General features: G+C 36.4%; 1 protein-coding gene across 2 annotated transcripts in view; it reads left to right on the forward strand.

The window, feature by feature from the left end:
- Positions 1–21,386, forward strand: part of LOC126297612 (uncharacterized) — a 229,024-nt gene that overhangs the window by 38,059 nt on the left and 169,579 nt on the right. The window contains exons 2-3 of one of the 2 annotated variants that reach the window (XM_049988617.1): positions 12,075–12,112; positions 19,377–19,784. In XM_049988617.1, the coding sequence (XP_049844574.1) occupies positions 12,075–12,112; positions 19,377–19,784 (446 nt within the window). The remainder of the gene's footprint in view (positions 1–12,074; positions 12,113–19,376; positions 19,785–21,386) is intronic. The other variant, XM_049988618.1, reaches the window with a different exon arrangement.

Here is a 21,386-nt window from a genome sequence, read left to right on the forward strand (position 1 = left end):
ACAAAATATATAATAATCTATATATTCACCTGACAGTAGATCCACATCATAGTTAAGAAAATTATATAGTGTGTTAAGTAAGGCTAGCAGTTGCAAAGGAAACTAGAAAATTTTACCATGTGATGGCATTAACAATTATTACAGTAATGTAACGAAACTGAAAGAGGATCTCTGCTAAGTTCTGATTTCATACAATTTGCATAACACAGCCAATGAGTACACTAGAATAATTACAGTTTTTCTATATAGATTATATTGTCACCAACACACAGGCAAATGACTGTAAAGTAACAGAATCTGAAAACTATCTGTCTGATCATAAAGGACAAGTAACCTCAGCAGAACAAAGTTTGAAGCACAGGAAGCTCTAGATTAAATACCAAGAAATGCATCACAGCAACAAGGGCTACAGTTACTGGGTTTCTCGGTACTGAATTTTCCTATCAGATTTCCTTGGGGTTGTTATTTTTGTGTGTTACCTTTCGTGTTTGTCACTATGTGAGCAGTCACATTATTTTAGCCTTGTTGTCGAAGCCCCCCCCCCCCCCCCCCCTCCCCCCGTTTTGTTAACTGGAATTGTACTGTACTGGTGTTACTCAAGAAAGAATAGGCAGTTTTGCTTGCAAAATGGTTTTTATTTATTTAATTTGTGACTTGTTTCACTCTCACACGAGCATCATCAGACATGTGGGGAGAAAAGTAAGTTCCCTCAGTACAGTGTTGAGCGAGGAATCATATATAAAGCTACATTGCCTGTTAAATAAAGCAATTGTGAAACCATGACCTAAGTTGTGAAAAGAGCATAACCAAAGACAGTCACGGGCTAAAAACACTTGTGGACCACTGCCAAGTGTTCAGAAAGTCCTGCAATCACCAAAAATGGCAAGTCATGTAATAAAATTTACAGGACACATCCACCAGGTACAAACACTTGGGAACTACTAGCAAGAGTACAGTAAGTCCCGCAGTCACCGAAAATGAGAGATAAAGGAACAAATATAGAGGGCTTATAGACCTTGGTTCACAGAGGATGTGCGTAATATAAAGAATAGAATCATGAGAGTCATATGTTAACTGTGTTTATGCGTATTCACTCCTGAGACAATGAAGGACAGGTTTGCAACACAGGCCAGGAGTATAAAGTGTCCTTATGGCACATATTTATGGCTCCTACTACTAGTGACCGACACCATAGTAGGTGGTGCTGCCAGAAGGGAAGACAGAGAATGTGTTTACAGAGTAATGAGACACTTAGATCCATTAAATGAGATAAATAAAAACAAGGAAGCACAACTAAACCATACCAATGTATAAACCAAAGCCATGTCTGTGTAGACATTCATTTAAAAAGTAACATCGTAGCCTTGAAGTAACCCCTGTTTCTGTGATGCATTTCTTGGTATTTAATATAGAGCTTCCTGGGCTTCAGACTTTGTTCTGCTTAGGTTACTTGTCCTTTGTGATCAGACAGATAGTTTTCAGATTCTGTTACTTTATAGTTATCTGCCTATATGTTGGTGACAGTATAATCTATATAAAAACACTGTTTGTGATTATTCTAGTATTGCCATTGGCTGTGTTATGCAAATTGTATGAGATCAGAAGTGAGCAGAGATCCTCTTTCAGACTTCCTTTGAAGAAACTTTGTTATTGTTTCCAAGTGGGATTTTAGAGGTCACCTTCACATCTTCAGATGATGTATCTTGCTTGGCAACACACCTTGAATAAAATTTCTTGCAGAAATAACTTATCCAGAGGGAATATTTTGCTCATCATAGAGTTCAGTATCATTCATGCCTTCCACCTTCAGGTTATTATTAAATTCGTATTCTACTGAGAATATCCTACTTTTATTTTGTACTAGCCTTGTAGGTTAAAGTAATGGTAAGGATGCCCACCCAACTGGCTGCGTGGTCTAACACACTGCATCCTGAGCAGGAAGGTGTGGTAGTCCTCGGCATGATCCGCCCAGTGGATTAGTGTCAAGGTCTGGCATGCTGGCCAGCCTGTGGATGGTTTTTAAGGCGGCTTTCCATCTTCCTCAGCGAATGCAGGCTGGTTCCCCTTATTCCGCCTCTGCTAAACTATGTTGGCAATTACTGCACAAACGCCGTTTCCACGTATGTGTTCACTATAATTACTCTACCACGCAAACATCTGGGGTTACACTTGTCTGGTATCAGATGGGGGGCCGAACCACACAGTAACCCTGAGTTCGGAGTGGGGTGGCGGTGGGGCAGCTGGACTGCTGTGGCCTGTTGTGGGATTGTGAACTGCTGAGTGCTGCAGTGGGATGAAGCCTCTCTGTCATTTCTAGATCCCTGGTTTAATACAATACAATACAATGGTAAGGATTACATTTGAGTAATTGGGGTGCTCCTATGCCAGACGTTTACTTCTCTGAAGGGAAAATTGCCTTCAAAATTATATTTACTGAAAAAGAGACTGTATTTTATAATTATGCAGCTGGAGCCAGCGAGTATCAAGTCAGTTACCATTAACCTCGTTTATGCATTTTTTGGTTTGTGAGAAGTGTGCCCAAAGCTGAGGACAAGGCAAGGTAATTTTCAGTGATTTCATTTACCGTAAAGTGTAATTTCTTTTCTTTGCATACGAAATCGCATTATCTGAATGGACTGTATATTGATGGTGAGTGTTTTCTTTCTGTCAATTGTAAAACATCTTAGGTGGTAAAACTGACCAGCAATGAGAAATTTGTGATTTCCCCAAATTACCAGATCTTAGGGAAATAGGAGTAAAATAACATTAATATAAATGTTTTTGTCCCTCCACAAAAATTACTGTAAAAATTAGTTATTCTTGTAGTTCTAGGAAACAAATAATTTCTTGGCTCCATTAGATGACATTAGTTACAAGTAACTCTGCTGGGTAATGTAAATACAGCTTGAAGGGATTATTAAAAGTGTGACAATATGTGCAAGAATAGTTTTATCAAATTTACACTTGAATTTGTAAAGATTTTTGTGTGCCTTAGTCATCTCTGTTGTGACAGTTGCCTTGAACACTCTAAAATCATCTCACATGATAGAGTAAGTTTATTCACACCATCAGGAATCAGTTGAGATTTTTAGATTAATCATAATGGTACATATGATATAGTTTTGACAGTATCTTAATTTTTATTTGTTGTAAAAAATTTATTCACAGAAAAAGAGATCCAAAACCCTCGCAATTTAATTTTTTCAGTCATGATAAGAATACATGGCGTTCAGGAGGCAAAATTCTAAGTACTGCTGAAAGACTTATATAAAAACACAAACTATTCTAGCTTTCAGAAGTGCCTTTCTCCTCAGGATGAAAGAAGGGTAGGGTGGAAGACTATAAAGGGAAGACACATCACTCAAACCTTGAGTTGACCTATTGTGAGGACAAGGGAACATAGGAGGTGTGTGGAGAGGTGTCAGAGAGAGAGAGAGAGAGAGAGAGAGAGAGAGAGAGAGAGAGAGAGAGAGAGAGAGAGAGAGAGAGGTGGGGGGGGGGGGGGGGGGGGGGGGATGTTGAAGATTGTACCCTGGGTAAGTACTATGCCAGCTTCAGTCCACCGATGGTAGAGGACCAAGTGATAAGTAAACAATGAGTAAGAAAAATAGAGGAATGAGAAGTGACATGAATAGTTCAACTAATAACAGAGGGAAAGTGGTAAATGGGTAAATGGGACTTGGAAAACCCAAAAAAGCGATAAGAGCTGTAAGATGAGACCAAAAAAATAAAATATAACACCATAAATTATTTAGTAAATAAATGAAGATATACAACTGTTAACAACAAATGTTAAGTTTGGGAGGGTGGCGGGATTTGGGGGTATGTCGGAGAGAAAATTCCCATCTCTGGAGTTTAGAAAAACTGGCTGGGAAGAGCCGAGCCCATGTGATATACTAAGCAGCCCAGTCACTCACACCATACTGTAGTGTGTGCTCAGCAGCTGTGTACTTGGTATCTCCAAGGTGGACATGTCTTCTGTTGTCACTCATGTGCTCATCCAGTTTTGTGGGGGTCATTCCTGTGCAAAGAGCAGTGCAGTGAGCAAGTTAGTTGATAAACAATGTTAGTTCATCCACATATATTGTACTTCGATTAAAATAACTTCATTATTGAAATTTCAGTGAGTCAGGTTGTAGTGGCCGGCCCGTTGCTACTTGCTTGCTTTGTTGCCTGTTTTTTAGCTGCATTTTGAACCTTGTAAGTCGGAGCTGGCTACTGCAGTCCTGCAGCACTGCTAGCTGCCACTGTAATCTGTTAATCACAGAGTTCGTGAAGTTAATTTATTCAAGTTATGGTAATTATAATTTTACAAGTTCCTTAAGTGCATTTTTCTTTTGAAACACTTAACAGGAATACATGTACCAGATACAATGTTAATCTATTCTCAGGATAGGAATAATAGTATCTCACTTGGAGATTACGGTGTTCAGAATTGTACAGGGAACAGCATGTGAATTAATTTCCAAATCAAGAAATGAAATTTACAAACACATGCAAAACAAGATGCTATTAAGAGTGAAATTAACATTCATAAATGTGTAAAAGAGAGAATAACACTGTGGTACATATCCAATAGACGTTGTTTCTGTGAATTTGAGGTAACATAGCATAATTCAGTTTATATTTATTTCATACTGACTATGATTTAGAAAATGCCGGTATTTGGATCTGCAGAGGAGACATGTGACCTTTATAATGGATGATATGATAGAAATAAACGCCTTAGTCACATTGAACTATATTAACATTTATTGCCCGTTTGGCTTTGCAGTCATCAGATCCACAGTTACTACAGCAGTAACGCACAGGTGCGTATTCTGTACACAGAAGAGTAAGAGCATATTTATGGTTAAAGTAAAACTTATAGCTCTGATTATGACTGCAAAGCTGAAACCAGTAATCAATTCTAATAAAGTAGCTTTGACCCAGACATTGAGTTCTGTAATGTGACGGCAGTGGTTCCTAAAATTTTCTTCCATTACATAGATAATTGAATGTTGGGATAACCTGTTGGTCTGCCTCAAATATTGAATTCACAAATGTAACCCCCCCCCCCCCCCCCCCCCTCTCTCTCTCTCTCTCTCTCTCTCTCTCTCTCTCTCTCTCTCTCTTTCTCTCTCTCTCTCTCTCTCTCTCTCTCTAAACTGCATAGGGTCTGAATTCATGTACTTGATTTTTTGGAAGTCTGTAAAGAAGCTATCGTTCAGAAATAAGATTATTTTGGTTGCAGTTGGGTGGTGGAAGAATTAAAGAACACATTCAGTTTTTAAAAGGCGTTTTGACTTGTAACATTGAAATAGATTTCTAAATAGCAGAGCACAAAGGTATGTGTGAGCAAGAACAATTACCAAATAATTTAAAATATTATAAAGTTTTCCTTAGCCAATAGTATACTGCTGTCACATTCATATGCACTGTGGGACTGCAATAGGATTGAATTGATCTACTTTTGGAATTTTTAAAGCATGAAAAATTTGATAACATACATGAAGCTGGTTGTTTCTGTACAACAAAAAGACTATTTAACTCAAAAGTTCTTGTGTGTATGGACTACTTTGTCACTATGTGCCACAATGCAAGTATGGTAGTTATAATTGCATTTAGACCCTATCATGAATAAAATCTTTCAAGGGATGTCAAAGGTAGTGTAAGCTTTAATTTGTATGGTTCAAGAAATTTGTAAAAGTAGTTTGTTCATAAACAGTCACATAAAGGCCCGTTTTTAATGAGCTTTCCTCTTTCTTGGTACTTTATTTAACTTAAGTCATTATTTACTATGAATGAAAATTGCCAGACTTGACATAGATTTAAGTGATCCAGGATATGGTGTGATGGGTGCTGCAGAGTTTTCCATAACTGTAGTGGCATGGGAATCGGGGGAGTAAATGAGGCTACTCAGTTGTTTTGCAAGATGTACACTGGACATAAGAAACAGAGGAATATGTGTGAGGTGGGTAGCATTGTGTAAAGATATTGTGTGTGTGTGTGTGTGTGGGGGGGGGGGGATGGTTACTGTCATGAGTGATAAAATACCAGTTGTAACAGGTGTTAGAGCAGAACATTTTTAGGTTAGGAAGGGCAGGAAAAACAGTTTCAAGAAAGGTTATGGTTAGAACACACAGTTTGAGGAATAAACTAAACAGCATACATCTAGAATACTGCACCTGTACAAACAGGTTTTAGATGAAAATTGTCAGGAATCACCAGAAAAGTTTTTCCACTCAACAGCGTGTTGGTCAGTGTAAAATGTCAGCTGTCCTATTTGCATTAGACTATTAAAGGACTGAGATGTAAAATTAATGAAGTATTGGAAACTTCCTGCCATATTAAATCTGTGTGCATGATCACATATAGTTTGTCTTCCTGAGAGTTCCAAAACAGTGCACACTCTGCTGCAGAGTGAAAGATTCAGGCTGGAAGTGAACTGCTTATTTGTGTTGTCAAGCCCAGTTTACATAATTTGCCACTGTGAAGGTTATTTCCTCACTGGTATAGACATGCTAAGTGCTACAGGATGGAAAAGTGCTACTGTGGTTTAATAACAAAACACTGAAAATGCTGTGGAAACAGGGATTGTTATACTTTGTTGCTTAAGGAACTCGGAAATGTTGACTGGTAAAAGCTAGTGGAAATTAGTGTGTCTATAAAAAGGGCGATGCACAAAGCATACAATTACTTTGACTTTGGTCTGTTAGCAAAGAAACTTGCCGAGGACCTAAGAAAATTTTGGACCTATGTAAAATCACTAAGCGGTCCAAGGGCTTCTATTGAGACACTCGTTGATCAGTGTGGTGTGGCAATAGAAGGTAGAAAAAGATAAATTGAAGTTTTAAATTTCTTATTTGAAAACTCATTCATGCATGACGATATAGTCATTTGACTGTCGCACAGAGTCTTGTGTAGAGGACACAGAACTTGGCATCCTTGTCATTGAGAAGCAAGTGAGAGATGAAAACAAATAAGTTGCCAGGTCCAGGTGGAATCCTAATTTGGTTTTCCAGAAATTACTGTTTGGCATTGGCCTCTTACTTAGCTTGGATTTATTGTGATTCTCTCATGGCAATGTAATTCAGATAAAACGTGCTTTCTCAGTAATTTTACTTTCAGTACTATTATTGGAATTCCTGGAAGGCATGGACAGCAAAATGTTCTTCAGGAAAATTCTTGTCCTTGTGCATGCAGGAAAAGGCATGTCATAAGTGATTTTTTCTTGAGTGCTTGATATTTGTTTATTGATGGACCTTTTCTCTCACACATTCAAAAATGCAGTGAAGCAGAGGCATATAAAATGTTGACAGGTGAAGAACGGTTAATACCGTTAGAACAACGTGATATATTTATAGCTATTCTTCATGTTAGGGGTGCCACTACATTCATAGAAATAGAAGTGCACCTTCTTTGGTCAAAGAAAAGGGGAATACAATTTTACAAGTCTGTGATGTCATTTAATTGATTCTGGGAACTTGTGCGACGACTCAGGTTTTATTTGAGGTTGACACGTCAGTGACGAAAAAAATTAAAAGTTTGCTCTCATGTCAAACATATGGGAGATATTCATAGCAAATTGTCTAACCACGTACATTCCTCACCAATATATTTGTCTATGAGTAGTTCTTCCGTTCCAAGTGTGTAGATGTGTCAGTCATTCCATGTGTTGAAAACAGGGCAAGTATGACCAGAAATACTGGATGACTGTTAATAGAGATTCCAAATATACGGTAAATTCTTTCCGATATCTTGGTAAAGATTAAACTCACCATGGTAGTGATTTTTTTAGGGAAGAATTTGGGGGGTCCATACCTAAATAAAGAACAAAAACATCATGGATGACAACTTCTACACCTCATTTTCACTAGCACAACATCTGAAAACAAACTGAACAAGCTTTCTTGGTACAACAAACAAAATTAGAGAGGGAGTGCTCAGAATTAAGGAAAGCCCGGAAAAAACATAAGTATTCTCTGTTCCCTGCATCCAGATGTACAAACTGGAACAAAGGCGAAGTCAAAGCCTGACGTAGTGACATACGATAATGAAAGTATGAGTACATGTTGTTGACCAACTAACCCACAGGTGCTCAAGTAAAGCTGATTGCAGAAGTTGGCCTGTTTATATTTTTACAATATTCTAAATTGACCAGGCATCAATGCTTGGATAATCTATAGAAAAGTAGCAAACACCAAAATAGAGGTGAAGAATTCAGTTTCAAGCTTGTAGAACATGCTGAAGACTAGACACAAAGCAGTGTCACAGCTCTAGGCATTCACATTGAATTAGATTAGATTAGATTTACTTTCATTCCAATTGATCCGTAGTGAGGAGGTCCTCCAGGATGTGGAACATGTCAGAAAAAACAATAATAAATGACAAATATTTACAACTTAAACAAATAAGTTAATGTACCATTCCACTGGTCCCAAGTGGAATGATCATCATTTTTTAATGAACGCTATATGAAAGAATCATTTTACAAGTACTAATGCACTGAATTTAAAATAAAAAATTAAAATTTATTAATAAGGTAATAAGCCTGTAATACAATACTATAATACTTATTTACAATGAACACATTACTGCACTGAAATGGTGCAGAAGTTAGATTGTGTACACACACACACACACACACACACACACACACACACACACACACACACACACACACACACACACAGTTGGTTCTACTGAGAAATTCATCAATGGAGTAGAAGGAGTTGGCCACCAATAAATCCTTTTGGCTTCTCTTAAACTGAATTTTATTGGTTATTAAGCTTTTTACGGGAGCTGCTGCTGCCTGTGCCAGGTGTAAAAAAATCTTACAGAGAGGGGTACAGTTCATACAAATGTGCACTGTATGACAAACTAATTTGGAAGGAATGTGTTGTTACAGTCCCCTATGTTTGAGGACATTGCAAAGCTCATTCAACAGATAATCATGATATGTAGGTGCATGTAAGAACATATTTACTTAAACATACTGTGATGCTTACCTTTAGATAATGAGTATCAAAGTGTGGACCTAATTTGGACTATAGTGACATACTGATAATGTTCTTGTTTACCTGTAGGAAATGTCATTTTGTGGCGAAAAATTTTTGACTTCGCTGTAATTTTTTTTTTTTTTTTTTAATAATCCAAGATTTCTTCATGATATTAGTTTTCAAGTATTTGCGCATTTAAGTTCTTTTGGACAAAAATTAAGAAAATATTCAATTTTTATTTTGTTATCTGAAAATATTTTAAAATAAATTGTAAGTACCTAGTATCACTGTACTTCATAGTCAGAATTAAAATAAAATAAGATTCGATTAGAGTGACTATTTGCTGCAGAAAAACTACTCCCCTACAATATAAAGATGAAGAACAAGTTGTATGTATGTTGAGTAGAGAGAGGAAATTTGTGTCCCGTTAGTGTATTTAGGGAGTTCAAAAACTTCATTGGTTCCAATGTTGTGGTATTTTAGAAAAATGTAAGGGAAAAATTAGTAAATTCTGTACTCTATGAATCATTTGCACAATTTGTCAAAATTACATGGATCAGATCACATTACATGCCACATGTACATTTGTTTGTGTGTATTGCTATGTAATAGCCATCTACAAAATACTGAATACCATAATGCCTTAAATTTAATAACAAAATAAAATGGAACCTCAGAATTTTTGGCTACTTATGCTGCACATATTACTCATTAACCATAATGTAAATTTAACAACATATTTGTCCTCTACTCTGCAAATGTGACTTGTATTTAATGAAAAATTCCTCCACAGACTAGGAGATGTCAAGGAGAAACTTTTTCATATACAGTGTAAGTAACAACTGGTTAAATGGTAGAACTATTTGCATCCACACATTGCACAACTTTATGCGCCATTGACAACTTTAATTACAAGTAATTTTTTCTTCTATTTTCGTAGTTGTACATTGATATTCATTTGAAATTGTGATGGATCCTTGCTAACAGATATATACTGTATGAGGGCAGGACAGTGGTCAGCCATGGACTTGATGCAGGAACCAACCCAGTATTTGCCTTGAATGATTTAAGAGAACCTAAATCAGGATGGCCAGAGAGAGCAAACAACTTCCTCCCCAATATGAAATCAGCATCTTAACAGCTGCAGTGCCTCATTTCCTTTTGTACAGCTTTCTTTTTATTATACACAACTCACACAAAGTATCTTATATTGTAAAATACAGTTTTGCATGCACACACTATGGTCGTCTGCTCGTGAGACCTGGGACATGAACACTCGTTTGTTTTTACCATGTGCTGCTTGAGAGCAGAACAGTAGAGAAATGTGAATGTATTGTGGTGAGTCCTATACCAAGCACTTCAGTGTGAACTGTAGAATAGTCATGTAGATGCAATAAATATCTCAATGTCATCCCTTCAGTCTGTCTGGAAAACTGAGTCAGCATTGCCACTGATGAGTTAGGTGTTGAACTTAGGAAAATAACAAGACATTACTATCGTGCACTATTGACCATGACACATTAAACATGTAAAACATTACATTACAATTCTGTATTGTTATTAGGCATGTTGTCATAGTAGTCCCCTTTCACTATTCACTGCCTACTCTGAGAAGTAATCCAATTGTGTAGCATGAGTTACTTATGAGTGTTTTAGCTACCTTTCTAACAAATCAGTTTTATTTTTATTAGGAGACCAAAGATTATTTGATTATATCTTCAGGTTATCCGTGAAAAGTACGTAGTTCGGTAAAATGTTTCAAATTTTTAAGCAGATAATTTAACCTATTATAGAATTATTGCTTGCTACATACACCAGATGGTCTCAGTATGACATCAAAGTCTCAGTTGCTGTCACATTATTGTATAAGTTTGCTCTTTTGATTCTGTTGGAGTTGCAGTGTAACATAATATAATGATGTCGTTATATGACATACACAATGCAACGGATCTGGATAATTACAGTTCAGTTTTACTAATATTTTTGTTTCATTTCCTGCGGCAGTTTATTATTCAGTTTCATTCCCTGATAGAAAATGCTGGTTTGAGTTTTTGTTCATTCTTCCATGGTAAATGTAAGTCCAAATTGACTCTTGTTCCATGATTATGTGTATAGCTATTAGTGGAAGAGCTATTAGTGAAATACTTACTAATGTTTTTCCTGACATGCACAACAGATTGATAGATGTACTTACTTGGTGCAGTAAGGGTACTCAGTTTTTAAATAGTTGTTCACAGTGAGCCTGACTAATACTTGTAGGTATTATTCTTAAGACTCTTTCCTGCAGTTTAAAAATTCTGATGATGTTGTGTGCCTCGGATTCCCAGAAAAGAATCCATAGCTAAGAATTCACTGTAGAAATAATGTCACTACAAGTCATTGATTGATACAAATGATGATAAAACCCTAAGAGCATAATGTGCTGATAACATTCTTTGTGCCAATATATTTGTGTGTTCGTTCTGTGTTAATTGACAATCAATATTCATCCTCAAAAACTGTGTGTTCATTACCCAATCTGTAGAGTCATCATCTATGTTTTATATGACAGAATTCTGTTCACTCTTTATGCTGAAGTTCTTACTGTTTGTTCTGTGAATGTTCAACATTACGTTGTTACATACTCCCCAATGGGAAACACCCTTGCTGGAAAGTCATTGACATGCTATATATTAAAAACAGAATTGGACCCAATACACTGCACCGAGAAACATCATTTATATGTTTGTCTGACAACTATTTTGTTAAAAAATTTATCAGGAGCAGATTTGCAAACACTCCATTTCCCACCCCCTTTTTTTTTGTAGTAAGACTGGAATCACTCATTTGCTCTACTCTTTTATACTTTTAAAAAAATCAACCTGATGTGAAAACAATACAAATTTTTGCAGCAAGCACTCTAAAGCTTTATGTAATTTGAACAATTTGTATTGAAAGTTGACACACAAATGTATTTTGAGAAACGATGTTCAGATTCTCATTGCTTTAATATGTTTGTCATTAAAGGGCTCATCTGTTACAGCAAATACCTATATATCTTATTCGCTGTGCAGAATTAAGAAATGATGCTAATAGTTTACATTTTTCTTGCAGATATCCAGTAGCTACTTCTGTCGAGACATCACATTCAGGTAAATATGTGGACATAATATTTTTTTGCAAGCACTTTAGAAATAAGCTTGGGGAAGAGTGTGAATATTTGTTGATTTAAAAGGAACAAATCAATATAATGCTCGATGTTCTTATCTCTGTCTGTTACTATAGGTTTTTGTCTGGAGCTGACTGCAATTTACTGAAAAAGAATTACACGAGACACATTTCACTTTTATTTTATGAAGCATCTTCTGTGGTTATTCTGCAAATTGGATACATACATTTGTACATTTAAAAAAAAAAGTATTTTCTGTACAAAGTTGGTCTGCAAGTTACGTGTGGTGTTCCTTTACTTATTCTCTTCCTTCCCTCCTTGCTAGCATTTCCCATTTACACGTGGCAGTTTTTGCAGTTCTGCAATATTTCCTGCGCTCCATTACTTACTTAGCCTTTCACTTTCTTAAACTGTTTCTCATTCCGCACTGCCACAGTATTTATGTCTGTCTGTTTCCGTTCATGTTGTAAGTGTTGGCAACCTGTGTGTGAAACTCCCCCCCCCCCTCCCCCCTGCTCTCTCTCTCTCTCTCTCTCTCTCTCTCTCTCTCTCTCTCCTTTTGTGTAGATTTTGTAAATACTTTCTGACAATTTGTTTGTATGGGGTTACAACCTATTTCTTCACTTATTGTCACTCACCTGAGCTAGTGCTTGATAAATAAAGGGATATCAGTAGGTGTTGAACCATAACAGAAAAGATGTTTATACAGTGCTCATCACTTTGCTTGAGTCCACCAAAATTGCTGTTCTCTCCATTGAATTGCAGAGTTATTTCTGTGATGTCATCAGGAACCTATTCAATTAGTCAAGAAATTTATATCCAGGAAATGTAAAATGAGTGTTTCCCTTGAAGTTGACAGATCCAGTAACTACATATTGTTTGTCATGGAGATAGTCAATGAACTAGATGAGGACTGGAGTAAACGTAGTGCAACCAGTTCTGGCATTAAATATGCCACTGCTCACAGTGCACCACAAAGATGGTTTTGTATATCTCATGCTAAGGTTTTACACAGTTAACTCAATAGTTTTGAGAATCATGCTGCCACAAGTGAAAAGAAAAAGTGACGAATTAATGCAATCCCAACATTAGCATTCTTGTGCAGTTGAATTTCTAGCATACCTTTCTGAAATCTTACTAGTGCAGGTAAATTGTACTGTAGTCAGTCTTGAATGAAGGTGTTCAGATTTAGGCTTATTCTGTGCACCCGATGTCATGTATTCTCTGACAGCTAATGTTTGTTCAGTAGTTTTTAGAGTGCTCTACTGTGGATATTGTAGCCAGTACAAGCAATGAATGGGCTTATCTTTTTTTGCTGTCTGCAACCCCCTTAAAATAAGCTGATGAGCTGTTTGATGTCTGCACCTCTATGTGCCTACTGCACCTGTCAATTGGAACCTACAATGCTGCAATCCCCGTACCCCTGTCTGTGCCTCTACCTGTGTGGACTGCCTACATTTGTGAATCTGACTATGGTAGAAACAACTGTCTTAGCAAAATCCAGAGCTAAAACACTTCTTACTTCAAAATCTAGCTGCTTCTTGCCACTGGGCAGAAGAAATGAATCGGTATGTTTGAGTTTTAGTCAGAGTAGCAATTGGGCTATAATTGTAAGATATTCTCTGACAAGTCAGAATGATCCCTTTATATATTATAAGGATCATCGAGAATGGCTTAGGGAACTGTCCAATTCCTTGAATGTGTCCAACAAAGGGTGAAAATCTCGTACACTCCAAATAAATTAGTCCTCGCACTTCTGTCTGTAATTGTGCACTTTTCGGGGATTGGTCCAAGATAGCTGATGGTAGCCACAGAGATCAGTGCACTGAAGGCTCAAACCAGAGAGTAACATTGGCTATGTGAATGGTGTAAGAGTTCATTGCCAATAGTTTTGGTGATATCAGTTTTGCTGGCCTCGTGTGTAGTGTGTCGATTCAGTGTGCTGATTGTCGATGGAGAGGCTGGTGACGGCTGGGATACTGCCTGGGATATACTCAGTCATTGCTGGGTCTGCTGTGCATAAGTGATATTCTGTTTGCGCACATAAGATACATGTGCTGGTAATTATTGCAGTAGTTGTTCATGACATATGCATAGTTTAGGTGCCTGTGAGTTGAGATTTTCCAGGATTTCTGTTTCTCCATCCTGTGTGGAGAATAAGTTAGTAAACAATTGCAAAGCATTTCTTTGTATATGGCAGATGTTCTCTGCTAGTCCAACCTGCTGCACGTGTAAATAATTCATTTGAGCACTAATCTGGTGTCAGCTGTAAAAATATTTCTTGAAAGCAGTACCTCTATTGTTAAGCTATGCTTATTCAGTAGCTTACAAATTGATGACAGCCATTTGGTTTATTTAGAAGTGAGCCAATGAAGTCAGTCTACTTAATTTTTTGATGCAGTTTTACTCAGTAATTTATATGATTTCACTTTTTCCTACAATGACTAACAAATTTTGTAATAAAAGCAAACTGCATTTTTGTATTTTGGGGAGCGTCCAACTTCACATTACCTATATTAAGGCTTAAATTTCTGCATCACAAAGATATTTTGTCAAGATTTGACCAAATACTTCTGTAGTTCTTGTAATAACACCATCAAAGTGTGTGACATTGCAACTAATACAATCTGCCAGCCATTAATATGTCAAATATACTGAAATAATACTAAAAATTCCCTAAATATTTCTGAAATTACTTCTGTCAGTTTATCAAGAAGTTTACATTCGGCTCATTCCATGTCAATTCATCCAGGTCCTGACACCCATTATCTAGTTGTGAACTGAGATTTTGTGTACTACTTTTGTATCTAATATCACGAACGTTTTCCAATTTTTATTGCTTTATAGACATTCTGTTGGTAGCAATTGCTGAAAGTTTGATGCAATGTGTTGCTTTAAAACAAACTTGAAAATTGGCTGCAGTTCTCAAACAGAAAATGGTATGCTGACAGCTTTTTCCCTGAATATTCTTTTGGACATGGAGTATCTGAAAATGTGTTAGAATTGTCCAATTAAATTTTTGTAAAATAATTTTGTTGTTAAATTGTAAAAAAATATTTTGGACAATTGCTGCCCCCCTCTGGAAAACACTGAAAAAATTAGAAAGTGGTCCACAAATAATAAAGTTTCATCACACAAAAGATCAGTTTTGAGAATTAACTCACACATAGAATTTTGTTTATAATATTTAAGCATTTTTTCAAAAGCCAATATTGTCAACACCGCACAAAATGCTGGTGCTGCAATATGCATTACAGTTAATTCCGAACTACATGTGACGAGACACTTTCATGCTTAGATAATTTTTTTTTTCTATCAGTTCCACTTTTCTTCCACTAACTTTGAGGACTCTTTGCTCAGAGAATAAGTACGGCCTGTTGCTGTGGTGATACCAACTTCAGACAGAATATGAGAGAAAGAAACATAACAAACATCATTATCAGGCCAATAGAAGGAGGGAATGGTCCTTGAGAATGCATGAATCTTACTGTAACATCTCCTTTTTCACAATTGACCTTCTCAACAATTCCCAAATACCAAGAAGAGTCATATGCACATGCAACAAAGCAGTTGGGCTACACAGTGCAGTCTGGCATTAGTGCAGGAAGTGCATCTGAAAAACCATGCACGATACTAAAATTTGTATCACAGCTCAGCCCTTTTGCTCCAGTCTTGGTTCGTGATATTGGTACAATGTGATGCATAGATCGTGTTTTAGGACAAGTTTTTGCACTTGTAAAATGGTGAGAAAGATAATGTCGGACTTGTACCATTTCATCATTTGAAACAGATAACTGAAATGCTTTGCAGGTTCTTGCAACAGAATTCAAATACCTGTGGAGCTGTAAGTATTTTATCTTTATAAACTCTTTGCAAACTTGTTTTTGTGACAAGTCTTTTAACGGTGCCACCAGTACCATCACAGGGAGATTTGCCATGGCTGATAGCAAAAAAGGACCAGCTGCACTTTATGTTGAAGTCGTAAAAATTTCAGAAATATCTGCTACCATGAACACAATTTTTATACTGTGCAGCGCACAACCATCAGCGAAATATTCAACATACGCAAGATGAATTTCTGGAAATTCACACTTTAAAAAAATCAGTCTGGTACACCAAAGCAACATCATGTTCTAGATCTTCAGAAACAGTACAAATACTTTTTGCGTGCAACTGTTTGTCCATTTTGTAATATATATGGACAGTGTGAAGAGTGCAGCTGCGATTGTCCTAATGGTACCCCTGTACTTCATCTTGATCAACAAAACTGAGATTTTCACTGAAATCCATTAAAATTAAGACTGATTCTTCATCAAGTGTTTCCTTCTTCATTGTAAGTTTTTGAATTTTCTTGATTAGTGTGTCACAGAATTCGGATAGAGAAGTGATTTGAACACTTAGTCATTCTATTAGTTGATACCCATTGACTGTACTGAATGATATCAGAATCAGTCTTCTATTTCATTATCTAAGTGGGTTTGAAGCAATGAACTGGTGGGGCATTTTTCACACAGACAAAGCATACAGGCTCGGTTATTTATATCACATGTTATTATTTTAATTGGATCTTGGTATGTTTCTTTTATAGAAATGGAATTTAGAAGCAATTTAACATTTTGGTGGTAAATGCACACACATACGGTGTGTGTTCCTGAAGATCCTGCAAGTATACAATGTTTTGGTCAAAGAGAAGCAAATCTTAAAATCCTACTTTGTCTTCAAATACTTTTTTTATAGAGAGAATACAGTTCAGTTAAATTACTTAAAACAAGACACTTGTGTTCATAGGTATTTTTGCTGGTGCTCACTTTGTCTTTTTTCCCCAGGAATAATTCTTGTGTTTTCATTATCCAAATAAAAACACTCTATTTTTTGTGACTGTATCGTGTGGCAATGTCTTTCCTCTTTTCTGCTCAGCCATCAATAAAATACCCTTCTCCATTAAAAGTAGCTCTTGCTTGTCGTACCAAATATTCAGACACCTGAAATATGGAACTGACTTTCTGTCGAGACCAAGTTGGCAGCACAAGAGGAAGTAACTGAATTTTTTCACAATTGTTTACATATTCAATTTTCTGTTTGATTTTGTCCATGAGTTCATCGTGATGTTTTGCCTTTTCTTCCAGTTATGTTAAATCACTGCCAGGCATAGTGCTTGCATCAGCAGCCAGCTCAACTTGATATGTATGTGAAGTTTTAGTTTTCAGAGCCCCAGCTACTAATTCCAATTTTCGTTTGGTTGCTGCATACAAACTATGCTGAGCAACTGAATGCAGCTTTGCAGGAGATACTCCTAAGCTAGTTAAACTAGTATTGAGCACAGATTTTTCAGGAGTCTACACCATCACGTTACTGTCATTTATATAGTCCGGTGTTGAGGCGTCACTTGCTTGTATTTCATTAATAAGTTTGATACAGGTTGGGCACATCCATTATGCTAAAGCCTCTCATTTTGAAGGTCTTTGCCTTTTTTAAACTAATTTCATGCAGTCCGGATGAAACAGATCATTTATGGAACTTGAAGGGATCACAGCAAATTTTCTTTTGTAGAGAGACTCTGGCCATGTGTCACCTGTCTTTGTGCTTCACACACACACACACACACACACACACACACACACACACACACACACACACACACAAAACACTTAAATCACTGTTGCTTCTCCATAAGTTCTTGTTCTTCATTGGTCAGTTCATTCATGCAAGCCAGGGCATCACCACGTATATCTTGCAAACACTGTCCAATAAAACACTGCCTACTTGTACTTTCCATACTGCTACAGTCATAAAACCAATATTTGTCGTCAGTAATTCAAAAGATGATTGGTGTAACCTAAAAAGTTATTAAATAATGAAAAGTCATTCTATCCCATTGTTTTATTACAAAAGTATTTCACATTATTATTGTAACATTAGGGGACTTACTTTTGTTTCGGAATGAATAGTTAAAAGCAGCAACAATTGAATTTTTGACCAATAAATGACTCTCGGTACAACTCAGTACAAGAGCAGAACTGCATGCTCAGTGAACACACGACTCAAAACAAAGAAACTGGATGATGCAATACATGTAGTCCAATAAAACAGTGTTCTCAGATATGATTTCTTCCTAGTGAAATTCAGTGTAGCCAACTTCAGCAATTTAGTGGTGACATGATAGTCATGAATTAGCAATTTCAATATTTCTTTTACAATAACATTGTTTTCCACACTTACCAGTATTTCTACAAATGGATTCTTTTTATGTGACATAATGGAATATGTAAAATAAGGTCGTAAATTTTTTGAAGGTATCTGTGAGGGGGCAATAACTTAAAAAAATTATAATGTTCATGCATGGGTTTTGCTTAAGCAAAATTGTTTAAAATTTTTTCTGACATGTAGATGATGGATATTCAGTACAAGAATCATGACTATAAAAAATAAACCTTCCTTATTAACCAAAAAACTTAAAGCTTCCACTGCGAAAACTGTAGGCACTATTGCATTTTTTAATTATAAAGGAGCTCGTCTATGAAAGCCTGAATTCCTGAATCTATACAACTTGTTTTCATCATAAGTGAAGAAGTAATTGACCTGCAACATTTACATTTTGGAAATGTAAATATATCAAGGTAAACTTCAACTACCCAAAATTTCAAGGTGTTGTGTGATGATGGGTGGCATTTCGTAAAATTTCTGGATGATTTGGTGTGGAATGACCCATTCAGTAACAATTGAGTTTCTGTTCCTGTTGTGAAGTTAGTTAGATGAATTAATTAGCTTTCTTTGAGAGGTGGTGGTGTGATGCTGGTTCAATATCTTTCCACAAACTGATTACTTTTATAAGTGGTTTTTAGAGTATCCTATCTAAAGAGCATGTGTTGAGATTTTTTTTGTTATTGCTGCTTTTGAAATCCATCAACTTACTGGCATGAGTGAGTGGTTTTCATTAATGCAGCATTGGATGATACTTTCATAATCAGATAGTTTATTGTCTGCTGTCTTTATACATATTATCAGAGAATAGCCCATCATTTGCCTTCTTTAACACTATTGAATTGGCTGTTAGTGACATGCAGTTGCCATTTTAAGATTTAAAGATGGAAGTTTAGACAGCTGTGATAAATGAAGTACTAATGCCCAGTCTCACCTTTATAATGAAAATTATATGTTTATAGCGCTTATTCGTGAACATTTCCCCTTTCCTTTGTCAGATTTATTGTGTTATCATATAATATTTATTTCTAATTTTGTATTTTCAGGTTCCGATGCAATAAATAACAATGAACTGTCAGAAAATATTAGGTCAACATCTACAGTGCATCAAAATGAAACATTATTACATAAATGTGACATTAAAATACAAAAACAGTCTTCATGTGAAGATAAAAGTCAATGTACCACTACTGAGAACTTAATAACAAACTGCAACATTAATGAAGGATCTGTAGTGGTTGGAGGGCACCTTTCATTACAAGCTGAAGTTGATGCCACCGTAAATAAGAGTGTGGATGAAAATATTAATACGAATGTGGAATGTGTGCTTTGTGATTACAAGCTTACATTAACAGATAGATCAGAGGGAGCCAGCCAAACTGACACAGTTACATTTGAAATTATGACTACAGATGTAAACCCAATGAACTCTCTTCATCCAGATGTTCTTGAAAGTGAGTAATGTGTCTATCTCGGAATCAATGCAGATTGTGTGTTTCAGTCAGAGGTTACACCTAGAATAAATGTTGAAGTAACTTCATACACATCCTTGGTATGATGATGTCTTTGGATTGTGTGAACAGAGAGTTAAACACTGAGAATTCTTAATGTATGCTGAAAAACTTATTCTGCAAGAAAACTCTTTGTAATTGTAGACACTTGTCATTTACCATCTCCAGAAATAACAACTTGTCCACTGGAGAAATAACGTATTGCAATTTAACTAATCATTCCACAGATCAAGTGTTAATTGTACTTCTTGTTCTGTATATGTGTATCTTCTGTCAGTGTTCATACTATTGTCCATATTATCATAGACGCGTGTAAAGAAGTGCATTTCGTATTGCTCTGTTTTATTGGTAGTCTAATCTGGAAGTAGTTTATTGAGTTACTGCTTTAATCACGTATTAGTGGTACATTTAAATGACATTAAAAACTGTGACTTCCAACAATGCTGATGGCCGCATAGTTACAGTTATTCTAATATTTTTGTGATGAGATCCCTATTGTAATCATCAATGAGGAAATAGGTTTCCACACTTTTCCTCCCCCGCCCCCTCCACCTGACAAGTTCAATAACAGTACGCCATGTGCAAGAACTTATATCTGTGCATCTTCATATTTATATTTGTGCAACTTGTCGATTTTACTCTAATGATTTCATTACAACAATTGCAGTTTTAACTTTTTTATCATTTTACAATTTAACTGTGTATTACCTATTCAACCACTTTAAATTGTACTGTATTGTGTTGCCCCCTTCTGGCACGTTCCTTACCTGTGAATCTGGGCACTAAACATTGATTGGCCTGTTTGCCAGCAGCTCATGAAAACCTTGTCAGTTTATCTCATCAGACAGCATGGCTATTTTGTGTGTCATGGTGAATGTATGATGACACACAATTGTTGTCTAGACTTACTATGTACTCGTATTACAAGCAAGGGTTCGAAGATATGCAATCATTGTAACGTTTTTCATGTAACTTTCAAACTATTATCTTGTCATTTATGACTGATATGTGTCTACATTATGGTGCTCTTATGTTGGTTTATAAGTCTTTTTTCGACAGCTGATGTTTTTACTTTACAGTTGACATTCCCTTGTATTTTTAACAGGCAACTGACTGTGTACTCTTACCTTAGACACTGCATCTCTATATTCTGACATGTACCATTCAAAAATTTTGTTAAACTCTTTTGTAAATATCATTAACATTGAAATAAATTCTTGTCTTGTAACCCTCCATTTCAATAGATTTCAGATCTGAAGATGACCAGAAATGGTCAAAACCAGTTACCTGTTTCCCTAAATGCGATCTTGGCTGCTAAAGATTTTGCAAAAAAATTAACATTCATTGTTGTGAGGAGCTGATCAACCATTGCACCCCATTCTTTTTAACTCCTAGGCACAATCATTGTGCTAGCTGGACTACTGGTAGCACTTGGGAACTCTAGAGTGAGTGCTTCAGCTTATTTTGTGCTATATTTTACAACCATCTTCTGAAATGCTCGCCGGCCGCGGTGGTCTCGCGGTTCTAGGCGCGCAGCCCGGAACC

This window comes from Schistocerca gregaria, chromosome X (genome assembly GCF_023897955.1).
Source record: "Schistocerca gregaria isolate iqSchGreg1 chromosome X, iqSchGreg1.2, whole genome shotgun sequence".
In the NCBI taxonomy this organism is placed as follows: Eukaryota; Metazoa; Arthropoda; class Insecta; order Orthoptera; family Acrididae; genus Schistocerca; species Schistocerca gregaria.